The sequence below is a fragment of the Dioscorea cayenensis genome, chromosome 8 (genome assembly GCF_009730915.1).
Source record: "Dioscorea cayenensis subsp. rotundata cultivar TDr96_F1 chromosome 8, TDr96_F1_v2_PseudoChromosome.rev07_lg8_w22 25.fasta, whole genome shotgun sequence".
Taxonomy (NCBI): Eukaryota; Viridiplantae; Streptophyta; class Magnoliopsida; order Dioscoreales; family Dioscoreaceae; genus Dioscorea; species Dioscorea cayenensis.
The window spans coordinates 4,890,539-4,904,811 of NC_052478.1; the positions used below are offsets into that span (position 1 = coordinate 4,890,539).

Consider the following 14,273-nt stretch of genomic DNA (forward strand, 5'->3'; position numbering starts at 1 on the left):
TAAAAAAGCATATAGTAATGGCATCACCTTCCAGACTCGAAGCTATTGCTGTCCATTAGGTCACAATCAAGGGAAAATAGAGGATATGATCATTGACTTTTATCCCAAATCTACATCATAAAGTAAGATCAAGCCATCAGCTATGAACAAGTCAAAAATCTCAATTAAGGGTATTATCTTTTTTTCATGGAGCAAAAATATATGGAAAGAAGCTAAACCATGATGGGAAATAGGTTTCTTGAGCTTGCTTGCATAAAGAACAAGAATAATTTCTTGTTTCTTTTTAATCTTCTTCCATTATACAAAAAAAAGGAAAATAAACCACATATCTATTGAAAATAAAGAACAGCAGTAAAACAAATAATTTGATGAAGAGGATGAGTCTCCTCAAGAGCCTCTGGGGTGCTGCCGGCGGTGGCGGTGACGGAGGTGGAAGTAAGGCTCTAGCTGTTCCTTCCTCGTCGGGTGATTCACAATGGAAGAGCGCGGGGATGTCGTATGCCAGGGTGACCAGTTCGTCTTCGTCTGGCAAGCGTCCTTCTTCGAAGCGTGTCGATAGGAGGGAAGGCGTGGCCCACTCTCACAATCAACCACCGCTCGCCGGTGCTAAGAGACCGAGGTCTCCGGCGGAGAAATCTTGCAGACGTTGCTTCATGACCACCAATAAAACGGCGGAGTGTCGCCATCAGATCGTCTGCCTGCGTTGTGCTTGTGTGGGCCATATGGCTGCCCGGTGCCCGGTGCCCGGTGATGTCGAGGAGGAGTCCGCCAAGGAAGAAGGTGCACGTGAGGTCTAAGCATGTTGGGGTGCAAGCGGCGCTGCAGGATGTGCCAGTGAATGGAGGCGCGGGAGCGGCTTGTGATGTCCAGCGGTCCCCTCAGATTAGTCGTGCGTCGCTCTCGATCCCTCTTTCGCCGGAGTCGGCGGAGCTGTGTGAAGAGTTGGCAAAGGTGGCGGTGTTATCACTGGTAGATGGCTACGTTAATGAATCTAATTTGCTGGCTGTAATGTCGTCGATCATCAACAAGGATTTGGCCGGTCCCATCACGCCAGTGAACGACTGCAACTTCCTTCTCCCTCTGAAGAATCGGATGGAAGTTAAAGAGTTATGTAAGGTTGGGAAATTTCAGGTGATGACAAAGGATGGGCCATGCAAGGTTTTGATCTCGCCGTGGTCGGCCGAGCTTGGAGCGATAGGGAAAGTCTCGGGGGAAGGCCAATGGGTTCTTATCTGGAACCTGCCGCTTCACGCCTGGTGCGAGCGCATTATCGCTGAAGTCCTCCGGCCGGTGGGAGATTTGGTCGCAGTGTCTCAGGCCGAGCATCCTCACAAATATTTCGTGTCGGTTTTGGTGCGGCGTCGTTCGGGTGTCTCATTGCCGCTTGAATTGGATTTCAGCATGGGGATGCGGAGATACAACGTGATTGTCACTGGTGAAAAGATGAGGTTCCCGGTGTATCGTAGGGAGCTGGGCCGGTTTACCATCGGTAATGGGTATGTTTCTCCGGTGGAGGGGTCATCGGGGAGGGATAGTAAGTTGAAGGGCATGGAGGTGCAGCTGTCCTCTGGTGCATCTGTGAGTTCCGTGAATACGGTGGTGGTGGAGCCTCGCTCCCACCGGGACCGGGTTAAGAGTGATGTTCCAATGTTGAAGAAGCCGCAGCTGGTGGTCGAGCCTTGCTCCCACGGCGGTTCTGACGAGGGTCCTTCCCGTAAACGGGTGCAGGCTCGTCACACGGTTGGTCAATCGGGTGTTAGCTTATTGGCTCGGTCTCCTGAGCGCCGTCTGAACATTGTTGCAGAGAGAGGGGTCTCACAGGGTACGACGGGGAGACGTGTCGAATTGTGGCGTCTGATGCATGGGAGTAAGCATGTTCTGGCGAAACACGTTAAGGATGCTGGGGAACACATTAAGGAAGGAGAGAAGCTCGCCGATAGGTCTGAGTATGTGTTGGTGCAGGTTAAGGAAAGGGTGTCTCACATTAAGGTTCTCAAGGATAGGGAGAAGCTGGTGGATCAGGTTAGTGGGCCAGGTATCAATGCTGGAGGCTCTCTTGGTGCGGCGCTGGATCCGGATAAGGTGGAGCAGACACGTGAGCTGAGTGTGGTTGATCCTCTTGAGCTAGTAGCTGGGCCCAAAGAGGACTTGGGTCGTTTGGTTATCATGGACCCGGTTTTACTTTGTGATGTGGATCAACAAAAGGACCTGATTAGCGGGGCTTTATTCAGTGATGGGCCAGGTAAGGTTGGTGGGCCTGAACTGGTCAAGAAGAATGCCCATGGTGGGCCAGATAACTCTCGGGGGCCTGATGCAGTAATGGAGGATGCTCAAGGGGGCGCTGTAGATATTGTGTCTTGGAAGGTGGGGAGTGGTACTGATGGGGGGCCGACGTGGTCAAGGGTCAATTTAGGGGACAAGTCTATTGTACCTTTGATGACACCACCAGTGGGGTTTATGTGGCAATTTCTCGCAGGAATGTGGGCCGTGGTGCCAGGGGCGGCAGCTGTTGATGGTGGGGGTAGTAGTGGTGCTGAGTTGAAAATTGCTGGGGACATTTCTGATGCTCTGTCCTCAGATTCCGTGTCGCCAGATCTAGACACTGATTCTGTCGATTCTGTTTCAGAATTTGAGAGAAATTTAAAGAAACTTTTGCCAGACCTGCATGTTAAAAGTAACCCGTCCAAGTCCGGGCAGTCTGCGGGTACCAGGAAAAGTGAACGAAAAAAAAAAACCCTCTTCAAGATTCAATGAAGAAGCTGGCTACGTAGTGGAGGTTCCTAAATCAGCAAAGAAAAAAGGTGTGGATGGTGATAGTGATAAAGGTACGCTCACCAAACCTTTATTCATTGCTGATTGGTCTAATGCTCAGATTGTTAAATACTGTGATGCATGTGGGATTATTTTTTCTGATTCTGTGAATGACTGTATTAATCATGTACGTAATCTAGAGAAGTTGCATGCTAGTGGCCCCTTGGGAATTGTGCCGTCCTCTTCGGAGGGTCGGGGGTGGTAACCGGTTTGTCCATGAATATTATCAACTGGAATGTTAGGGGACTAGGTAGGGCATGTAAGCGTTACCTAGTTAAGGACTTTTTGACTATTCACCACGCCGATATTTGTTGTCTTCAAGAAACGAAATTGGAAGAGATCAATCAAGTTATCTGGAGGGAGATTGGTGGGCGTCACCTAGATCAGTTCTCTTTTTTGCCTGCCAGAGGGACGGCGGGTGGGTTGGCGATTGGTTGGAATAGCTCTATTTTTAGCGGGGAACTGATTTGGCAGGGGAAGTTTAGTCTTTCTGTGGATTTTACTTCTAGTAATGGTAGTCCTAACTGGAAGTGTACGGTGGTGTACGGGCCGAATGAGAGGTCTCGTAAACAGGAGTTTTGGGAAGAGCTAAGATATAGAGGAGGTGTCCCCTCGGGACCGTGGGTGATTTTGTGGTGACTTTAACGCTATTTCGACGTGGGGGACAAATCGTCGGGTAATCCCAATTTGGAGGATATTCGCTGTGCTAATTCTTTGTTGCACGATTTGGGGTTGCAGGAGCCTCCCTCAGTGGGGAGACGGTTTACTTGGACTAATGGTCAAGCTGAGCCGATCTGGGTCAAATTGGATAGGTTTCTAGTTAATAATGACTGGTTAGCTTGCTTCCCGCACGTGATTCAGAACTGTCTCCCAAGACTCGGGTTTGATCATGTCCCGATTAGGTTGGAGGTGGGAGCCCATGCTTCCAATCCAAGGCCATTTCGTTTTGAATTGGCTTGGAATACAGTAGAGGGTTTTCAGGATCTTATTCATCTTTGGAGGAGTGAGATCACTCCGGTGGGTTGTGGTGCGTTCATTTTAGCAAAAAAGGTTGCCGGAGTTAGGGGGAAATTGCAGTATTGGGCTAAGTTTATCTTCGGTTCGATTAAATTAAAAAAGCTAGCTTTGTTGCATTAGATCGAGGTTTGGGATATAGTGAAGGAGTCTAGGCGGCTTACCCCAGAGGAGGAGGATATGGTGAATCTGGCGTTGGAGAATATGAATGATATTTGCAAGCAGGAAGAGATCTACTGGAAGCAAAGATCTAGGCTGCAATGGCTTAAGGAAGGTGATGAGAATACAAAATTTTTTCATGCAGTTGCAAATGGCCGCAAGAACCATAACTTCATACCGCGAATGTGGAAGGATGGTATCTCGATCGAGGCTCCCCGTGAAATTGGTAGAGTTATTGCGGATCATTTTAAATCGCATTTTGGTTGTAGGCAATCTGTTAGGCTTTGTATTGATCTACAGAAACTATTTGCGCATAAGAGGTCGGTGAATCTGGGGGAGTTGGAAAGGCCTTTCACTTTGGAGAAAATCTAAAGAGCTGTTTTCGATCTGGGGGGTGATAAGGCCCCGGGCCCGGATAGTTTCCCCATTCATTTTTTTAAACATAACTGGGACACGCAGTTAGCTCTGATCTCTTTCGGCTTTGTAACGACTTCTACTCTGGTAATGCTAATCTTGAAAAATCAATTGGTCCAGTATTGCCCTAATCCCTATGGTTGAGACGCCTGATTCCCCAGGAGACTACAGGCCAATCAGTTTGATTAATTCGTCACTGAAAATCTTGTCAAAGCTGTTGGCCTCTAGGCTTCGGAAGGTGCATCTTGAGCTGGTGGAACCGGAACAGGCAGCTTTCTTGCATGGACGCTGCATCCTTGATAATATTGCTACTGCGGATGAACTGATCTTCAGTTTGCATAAACGCAGGATTCCGGGTCACATACTGAAAGTTGATTTTTCTAAAGCCTTTGATATGGTAGACTGGAATTTGCTTTTTGAGCTGTTGGAAGCCAGGGGTTTCGGGGTTCGGTGGATTGGTTGGATTAAAAGCATTTTATCTTCGTCTAAGGCCTCGATCTTAGTTGCGTCTCGGGACGTTCTTCTTGATACGGCGGCGGCGGAAACTTTGTGTTGCGCTAGGGGAGTTCTTCCGGTGACATACTTGGGCATCCCGATTTCGGGGAGTAGGCCACGGAAGCAAGATTGGGAAGATCTTATTTCTAAAGTCAGAAAAAGGCTTGGTTCGTGGAAAGTGAAACACTTGTCGCTAGGGGGACGGCTTACCTTGGTTAATTCGGTTCTCTCTGCTATCCCGACGTATTGGTTGTCCTTGTTTAGGATCCCCTGTTGGGTCATAAAAAGGATTGATATGATTCGTAGGGATTTTTTGTGGACGGGTCCGGACATTGACCATCCCAAATGCAGATTGGTTGCGTGGAAAATTATTTATCGCCCTCACGAGCAAGGGGGATGGGGTATTTTAGACTTACACTGCTTCAATCAAGCTTTGCTTGGTAAATGGTGGTGGAAATTCATGACGGATTCGTCTTGGGGGGTGCGAAAGTGATTCAATTCAACTATGGTATGCAATGTTGGAACATTTATCCTAGGCAGTCGGGTCGTGTGTCCTTCATTTGGAAAGGGGTGATGAGCTGTCTTCCGGCTCTTAGAGGTTGTGTTTTGCATGGAGTTAACTCTGGGACGGAGACCCTGTTCTGGCAAGATCGGTGGGTTAATGGCAAGGCACCTATGTACATCTGGCCGGATGAATTCAGTAGGACACGGGCGCCCAATGGTACTATTAGTGAGCTCTCGAGCTTCTTTGATACTGCCCCCTTCTCGGCTGATCTTGATATTCAGGCAATTAGCGCACGTATTCGAGGGTCCGTTGGTCGGGTGGGGGACAGAAAATGGTGGAGACTCACAGGAAATGAAACATTTACTGTGAAATCCATTTATTATTTCCTGATTGATGGGGGGGGGTCCGGTGTCCTGTCGCGAGATTCTTCTGGCGTAATCTCTGTCCCAAAAGATTAATGTCTTCAATTGGCTAGCGTGGAATGATCGAATTCTCATCCTTGAGAATTTAGAAAAGCGTAGATGCAACAAACTCCCTATGGCTACTTGCCTTTTATGTCATGCTGGCGTGGAAACGGTTGATCATCTCTTCCTGCATTGTGATTTTACAAAGTAGGTGTGGAGTCATTATGTGGAGATTCTGCGACTCCCGGAACCCCCCAGTTCCATGAGTTAGGTCTGGGGTTCTTGGAGATATTCAGTTAGACCTGCATGCAGGGATATGGGGGATCTTGTAGTTAAGGCTGTTGTGTGGAATATTTGGATTGCTAGAAATGATTGCATTTTTAATGCTACTTGCTTGTCTGCACATGCTCTTATGCTTAAAATTGATCGTATGCTGTTGGCGTGGTTCTCTACAGTTGCGGAGGGACCTAGAGCGAAGTTGGTGGAGTCTTGTGATGCCATCCGTCGCAGTCTGGACTTTGCTGGCCCTCGGGCGGAGGTAGCTAGCGGGGTTCTTCCCCCTAACGAGGATGGAGGAGATATTCCTTCTGAGGAGACACAGATGCAATCCACGGGCTAGTTGGTTGCTCTCTCCAGGAGCGTTGTGTCGGCCTGTTTTTTCGTTGTGTTGTCCTGTTTTCTCGTTTGGTACTGTCCTATGTTGGTTTCTTGTGCCACTTCTTGTGGTTTGTTCGGTTTCGCTTTTGTCCTGCAGTTGTATGTGTGACGCTGTGGGGTGCTGTTTTTTGTACTTCGTTTCTGTTTCTTTTTAATTGAAATGGTTTATCCACCTTTTCAAAAAAAAAAAGAGAGAAACTTCTCTCACCAGAGGTGAGGAGACACAGAAAAAGACAATAGAGGAAAAAGGACATACAAAAAGAAGAAACTTAGAAGGCGGAAGACGCCGTCTGACATCTCAGTGTTTCAACTATTCTCTCCTATAAAAAAAAATCATGTTCTTAAAATTAACACATAAAAAGCATGAAGAAAATAAACGATCACATTGCAGATTCATCAACTGGTAACTAGATAAACCAGTAAACAATTTCAATGCAGGACAACTGAAAACTATTATCAATCCCAATCAAATTCAACATCGCAATGCTTCAATCAGTGAAAAGAACCATGAGAAAAAAAAACAGAACAGAAGGTAGACTCAACCTGGAGAAACCATCCAGAGTTATTGCCAGTTGAGTGGAGGATACCCTTTGGAGTCGCCGATTGCCACTGCCAGTAGATCATCACTGGAATCCCATTCAACCATCTTGATCTACAAAAAAAAACCACAAAAAAAACAAAAAATAGTGGATCAGAGAAGAAAAATGGGCAGGGCTTTGGAATGGAAACCTGGAAGACGATCAGCATGTCGAATTGGAGCTCCAACGGGATCGTTCCAAACCCTCTCTACCCACCGCCGCCTCAGCCTCCTCCATTCCGTTGGAATTCGATCCACAAAATGATGGCATAATCAAGAAGAACGATGAGAGAGAGGACAAACCCTCGTTGTGGCGAGCGCGCGTAGTTTGAATTTTGAAATGAATGACGGTGAGAACTGTTTCTATTGTATTTATAAAGGGTTCCGTGGAGGTGTTGGATTGCTATCAAACGGCTGAGATTTCATCTAACTAGGTCGTAATTTGATAGTTTTTCGGCGGGTAAAATTTTTGTATAGCCACCTATGGCTTTTTTTTTGGGTTGAAACTACAATTTCAATCAAAATCATAATTCAACTCTATTTTTGTTTCACTAAGTGATCACTAAAGATATGTTGATTTATTTTTAATAATGTATATGCTCAAAATTCTTTGTCATATATGCTGTCTATTTAAGTAATAAATATATCTCATCTTCTACACCAGAACCTATTGCATGATTCTCATGAAATAAAATTAAAGTTAAGTAATCATTTTGATTCAAATTGAACTTTGGATCTTAAAATAAAAAATACCATAATCTAATACACTGTCAAAAATTTACCACCAACTTAGCCTACAAGCTTGGTTGGTATACACACAGGGTACATTAGAGGGATCCGATAGTCGTCCAACGGCTGAGATTTCATCTAGATAAACCTTTAAGCAATTCAGCCCGTTGATTGATGATAGTGTTTGAATTTAGGGATGTTGTTATCTCATTATAAGGCCAAAATAATATTGAAAATATTGTTTTTATTGAAAAATTCAATGATAATTCATTCTCTATATATAGATTGTATATATATATTTTCATAGATAATATATAATGAGATCAACCAAATACAGAAAATAAAGGATATTTATACCAAGATTTTTCTTGTAGATTAACACCACAGAAGTACTTTGAATCTTAATTAATTGACCCCTTATTTCTTTTTTTGTTCCTTTATTATTTATAAGAATACGAGGATATTTATAGCCATCCATTAAATGAATTAATAGTTTTGATTATTTCAATATAACGACTTGAAATAAATTGATTGTAGAATAATAAAAAAAATGTCTGACTCTAATCTAGTGTCATCTCCATCCGTTACATTCCAATACAAAAATTAATTTATTAATTATACCCATCATAAAAGCAAAAACAAAAAATTTAACTAAACAATGACAAATCATGTGACAGGTGCAACCATATTTGTCAAAATAATAATAATAATAATATAAAAATGATTAATATACATTAATAATAATAATTATTATTATTATTATAATACAAGCAAAACTAACATACATAAATATTGGTGTTTTATGTTGAGCCCACCAAATCTATATTTTTCTAAATTTTATATCTCCATCAAACGTCTTTGGAATTTATATTGAATGCATTAATTAGATGCGCTGGCAGACAGTAGTCAACAAAGCTTTTTCGTCCTGTTCCAAACTTCCAAATATTACCATCATGAATACGTGGAAATAGCAAACTCCATTAATTTAAATTTGGTAAAAAAACAAAAAAGTCAACAAGTTCATATAAAGCAGGTCATGGAGTCAAAACAGGATGAATAACTTTGTTATTTTCCATGTGAACTCTTCCGCAAGGAATATTTGTCAATGTTCCAAGTCAAGTACATCAAAAATTAATTATATTTTTAAGATTCTAGATTTATAATAATCCTAGTTAATTTATTTTGTTCCACTCTTTTTATAATAACAAATTGAATGAAAGTTCATAAATACAATCTGGAGCATTATGTTTTCACCTTTTTTTATCTTTAATTTCATTTTCAGTTATGATTGTATAAACATATGGCAAAAGAGACAGAAAGAAATTAGTGAAAATAGAAAGTATCTTTATAATTTTTTTTTTATTTTAAACAAATAGTTATTAGTGTATTTTTTATTTTAACAAAAAATAGTGACGCGCGTAGATGTACAATTAATACTTCAAACCATTTTTACTTTCATTTTATTTGATTTATAAAATTTGATTTTGGTTCTCTTTAAACGAATATCATTGCCTTAATTTTCAAAGATTCCATTTCCTTTTCTTTATCGCTGGACAAGTTGCTTCCTGGCGAAGCAACGCTTCTGAACCACGATATTAGCAAATGGCTGGAAATTTCTCAAAGGACTTCATTGTTTGTTTCCGTCCCACTATATACTTTTAAATGTTTGTGTATTTTGAGAAAAGTCGGAAGGCAAACTAATGTTTTGTTTCCAATTTATTCCAAACAAAAACAAAGGAAACAACGACACCAGCGTGGCATATTGTTTATTGATTTGGATTCACTTATTAGTTGTCAATAGAGGGGAAAAACAAAAGCTTCTTTTACTATTCAAACTCTTTTATTTAATATTAAATTATTCATGACAATAATATTGCCGTTACATTAACGGGTTGGATTCAAGGGTAATTTTCATTTATATAAAAAAAAATTTAAATCAATCATCTCTATAGAACTTTGAATAATATCTCCAAAAAAAAAAATTTAATGAAAAATATTTATATTTACTACTTCATTTGTTATAACTTATCTTTTTATTTGTTGTTTTTTGATCTTTTATTTTATAATAAATTTATGATTTATTCACCATATAATTAACTGCTCATTTTTTATTTTATTTTATCCTGATTGAACATAATGTTATTAACTATGAACAAGGCAATTGAGAAATTAATTTTAAGATCATGTGATTGTATTACTTTCCCGATTTAATTGATTTCATAATAACTTGAGTTCAGCAATCCTAAAAACGGTTGGGATTATTTTAAAGGATTTGAATTAATTGCACGTCTTGTCATTCTCATTATTATAATATTAATTCATGACCATATATAGTCATAGACTCATAGCCATCTGAATTTCCTATGAATATTTCATTTCCCCAAAGCCAATAGTTGGTTTCCAATCCCAATCAGCTAACATCTGTTTACAGTCAGCAACTACATTTGATTTATTAAACTATCCTTTCATATAGATTGGGAAGCAAAATGCAATTTGGCCTAGACTCAAGTCTGAATAAATCAAGAACTCTTAATTTGCCTTCAAGAGATGAGAAGTTTACAAAATTGATGATACGACCATATTTTTTTTATTTAAATACTAACTATTTCTTAATTCATAAGTAACATCATGATAAATTTAAAGAGGAATGATATCTAGAAGTTGTATATGCTTGTCGTTGAGTCGAGAGAAAAATAAAATAAAATAATTGATGGAGTTAGCTATACCACAATTTTAAAATAAATAAATAAATATTATTTAAGCCATATCATTACAATATAATATATACGCTCGATACCTGTTCTTTTGGCCAAACAAACATTATATATATTTTTTTCCCATAGGTTACAAGTGTCTCTCACTTATTTATGAAATGATAGACAAATACACAATGGTTGTCCAAATATAATATATACCTAAATATTTTTTAAAATAATTAATATTTGAAATTTAAAAATATATTCGATGAGCTTATTAAGTTTGATTATGGATGTTGCATGTCAATTTCCACCACAGAAGTGAAGTAGAAGGAAAGGCTGACATGTGAAATAATGACGTGGCATATCGTGGTCACTGCTTGGATAAGCACTTACAAGGATGGCATAAAGTATTATATGGAGACTATTTAAAGGTTGCACTAAGAGAATGGGAAAACAGTAGAGTCAAATTGAACATTATTTCATTTATTTTATTTTATAATATATTGATTAATTAACTTTGAAATATTGTAGTTTTATTGAAATTCTATATTTTATTTATTTATATAAAAAAATTAATTGTGAAAAATTACATTATAGCAACAAAAAGGTTTAGTATCTCCCATGATGTCAAATAACTCATAGTTCACCCATGATGCCAAATAACTCATACCTCAGTGGCACGTCCTCCTTTTGTTTAAGATCGAGATAGAGAATTTTTTTTGCCCCAAATTCAAATTCTCCCAGTAACATAGTAGTGATAACAGGTCTTTGGTGTGGGCTTGAACTTGCTTTTTGAGCCCTGCGTCCTCAGATGAGGGTGTAAGATTGGATATTCACTTCTCGGCTCTGTGCAAGTCTTTGATTATGTGGTATATCCACTTTGTAAAAAGAAAAAAAAATCTCCCATAATTGACATCAGAGTAATTAAAAAAATAATATTGTAAAATAACACTAAAAATGATTTTCTAATTGATAAGATATAATACAAGTTCTAAACAAACAAATGAATGGAATGTTTAGGGACTAACACTTCTTAGTAGTACCTATGGTGATTTTTTCACCACTATTTTTTCAGCACGCAGTTGTTGAATTCCTGGAAGTTTTATTCTCAATGAGTAGTTAATACTGTAATATATATATTTAAAAGGGTATGCTCGCTGAAAAGCCCAATTTCTGTTGTTGTTGACGAGATTAATCGTGGGGAGAGTATTATTTTATTTATTAATTATTTCTCAAATTAATGCCAGAGATTATTATCACAGATATTTATCAAGGAATTTTATTTTATCAAAATTAATTAAATCATAGCCACCGCCCATCTGCATTTCACACGCTAGTTTCAAAGCCCATTCCAGCCTTCCGCCAAAAGACAAAAACCTTTATATATATAATATAATATATATATATATATATATACATTTCCTTTTCTTTTCTTTTTGAAAAAACAGAAAAGTATATGCAAACAAAACACAAGCCTTATAAAACGGACATCCCAATGTCTCTCCCCTTCCACTCAAACAAACAAACATAAATCTTCAATAACACACCAGTTTGCTTTGCTACTAGTAGTAGTAGTAGTACTAGTACTAGTAGTTATACTACTACAAGATTCAGAGTTCCCAAATGAAGGAGTTGTGGACTTCTATGGGCTTTCTAATGGGCATCTTCGCCTTAGCCCAGAGCATCCTCCACTCCTTCCTCCCTCCCGAGTTCCGTTTGTCCCCGGACAAGCTCTCCCGTCGCCTCTTCCGCTACTTCTCCTCCTACTGCTACTACGATATCACCGAGCTCGACGGCGTCAGCCCCAACGAGCTCTACAACGCCGTCCAGCTTTATCTCAGCAACACCGCCTCTGTCTCCGCCACCCGTGTCTCCCTCACCCGTCCTCCCAACTCCTCCACCTTCACTTTCAACCTCTCCAACAACGACTACCTTCATGATACCTTCAATGGCGCCGCTGTCTCTTGGGAACACCATGTCACCCAACGCCAGTCCCAGAGCTTTTCCTGGCGCCCCGTCTCCGACGAGAAACGCGGCTTCACTCTCAAAATCAACAAGAAAGACAAGCCCTTTATTATACCCGCTTACTTCAACTACATCATGGACAGCGCCGCCGAGCTCCGCCGTAAAAACAAAGACCGTCTTCTCTACACCAACTCGCGCGGCGGTGGTTCGATTGATTCAGGTGGCCGGGGTTGGGAGTCAGTCCCGTTCAAACACCCCAGCACGTTTGAGACTCTCGCCATGGACCCTGCTTTGAAGGATGAAATCATTGCCGACTTGCGCGAGTTCTCAGAGGGTAAAGCCTTCTATGAGAGAACTGGGCGCGCATGGAAGCGTGGGTACTTGCTTCACGGCCCGCCCGGCACCGGCAAGTCGAGCATGATCGCCGCCATGGCCAACCATCTCGGATACGACATCTACGACCTTGAGCTCACCGAAGTACAGACCAACTCCAACCTCCGTAAGCTCCTCATGAAGACCACCTCCAAATCCATCATTGTTATTGAAGACATTGATTGTTCTCTTGAGCTCACGAACAGAAGTTCTGGGGAGAAGAAGGAGAAGCCGCCGGCGCAGAAACCGTTGCCGTCAGGGGCGGCGGAGAGCGGGGAGGAAGCTCAGGTGAGGTCGGTGACGCTTTCGGGGTTGCTAAACTTTACTGATGGGCTTTGGTCGTGTTGTGGGAGTGAGAGGATCTTCGTGTTCACGACGAACCATGCAGAGAGGCTTGACCCGGCGTTGTTGAGATCAGGGAGGATGGACATGCATATCTTTATGGGTTATTGTTCGTTTCCGGCGTTGAAGATTCTGGTAAAGAATTACTTGGGAGAGAGAGAAGAGGAGGAGGAAGAGGAGGAGAGAGTGTGGATGGAGTTGGAGGAGGTGATTGTGAAGGTGGAGATAACGCCGGCGGATGTGAGTGAGGTTTTGATAAAGAACCGGCGGCGAGGGAGGAGAGTGGCGTTGGAAGAGTTGGTGAAGGTAGTGAAGGGAAGAGTGGAGGAGAGGAAGGTGGTGGATGGTGGTGAGGAAGTGGTGGAAGAGGAGAAGAGGGCTTTGGAGAGTCCAAAGGACGATGGTGATGGTGGAACTGAAATGAACGTGGATGATGATGCCAAGGAAGGGAAAGAGTTGACTGTTTGATTTATATATAAATATTGCTTGGATTGAATGCTAAGGAATGTTTGTTTCATGGAGTTATTGAATAATTTGAATGATGTAGTTGTGTCTTAATTAAGAGATGATATCCCAAGTTGATCCAAAATAAATCCCTTTTAACTTCATGAGAAACTTAAAGATGGGGAATTTGGTTGTTTGTGGTCTTCCTCCTTTCAGAATGACTATAGATCATCACTCATTTGTTGGAAGTACCCACATGGGTGTTGATTTTTACATGGCACTGCCGTGAATATGGGTGAAAATATTATCACAAGAGTGTGTTTTTATTTTACATGAATTGAGATTTAAACTAGTTTTTTCAACAATAACCCAAAACATGAAAGGGCATAGTGAACAAAATGAAATCCTTTTCTAATTTATAAATTGTGGTTGTCAAATTATGACTTGTGAAATTTGCCTTTATTTATTTGTGAAAATGGGTTTTTATTTTTATTTTATTTTATTGAAATTTGGACAAACCATTGAGACTATTGAATTGAAGCTTTAATGGGGATGTGATGGTAATTTTATATGATATATTTTTTTATAATTAAACAAACAATATGATTTATCAATTCTTCTTATGAAAAAATACATTAATTTTTATCTTTTCTAAATATCTCTATAATTAATATTTTAAATTTATC

At 40.7% G+C, this 14,273-nt stretch overlaps 1 protein-coding gene across 1 annotated transcript; it reads left to right on the forward strand.

Annotated features, from left to right (window-relative positions):
* The first annotated feature begins 11,934 nt into the window (after positions 1 to 11,934).
* LOC120267593 (AAA-ATPase At5g57480-like) lies at positions 11,935 to 13,714 on the forward strand. Its single transcript, XM_039275270.1, has one exon. The coding sequence runs from the start codon at positions 12,088 to 12,090 to the stop codon at positions 13,609 to 13,611; it is 1,524 nt and encodes a 507-aa protein (XP_039131204.1). The 5' UTR covers positions 11,935 to 12,087; the 3' UTR covers positions 13,612 to 13,714.
* The last annotated feature ends 559 nt before the right edge of the window (positions 13,715 to 14,273 follow it).

Bases quoted from the DNA above. Each gene is read 5' to 3' on its own strand.
- LOC120267593 (XM_039275270.1), top strand. From the start codon at position 12,088: ATGAAGGAGTTGTGGACTTCTATGGGCTTTCTAATGGGCATCTTCGCC.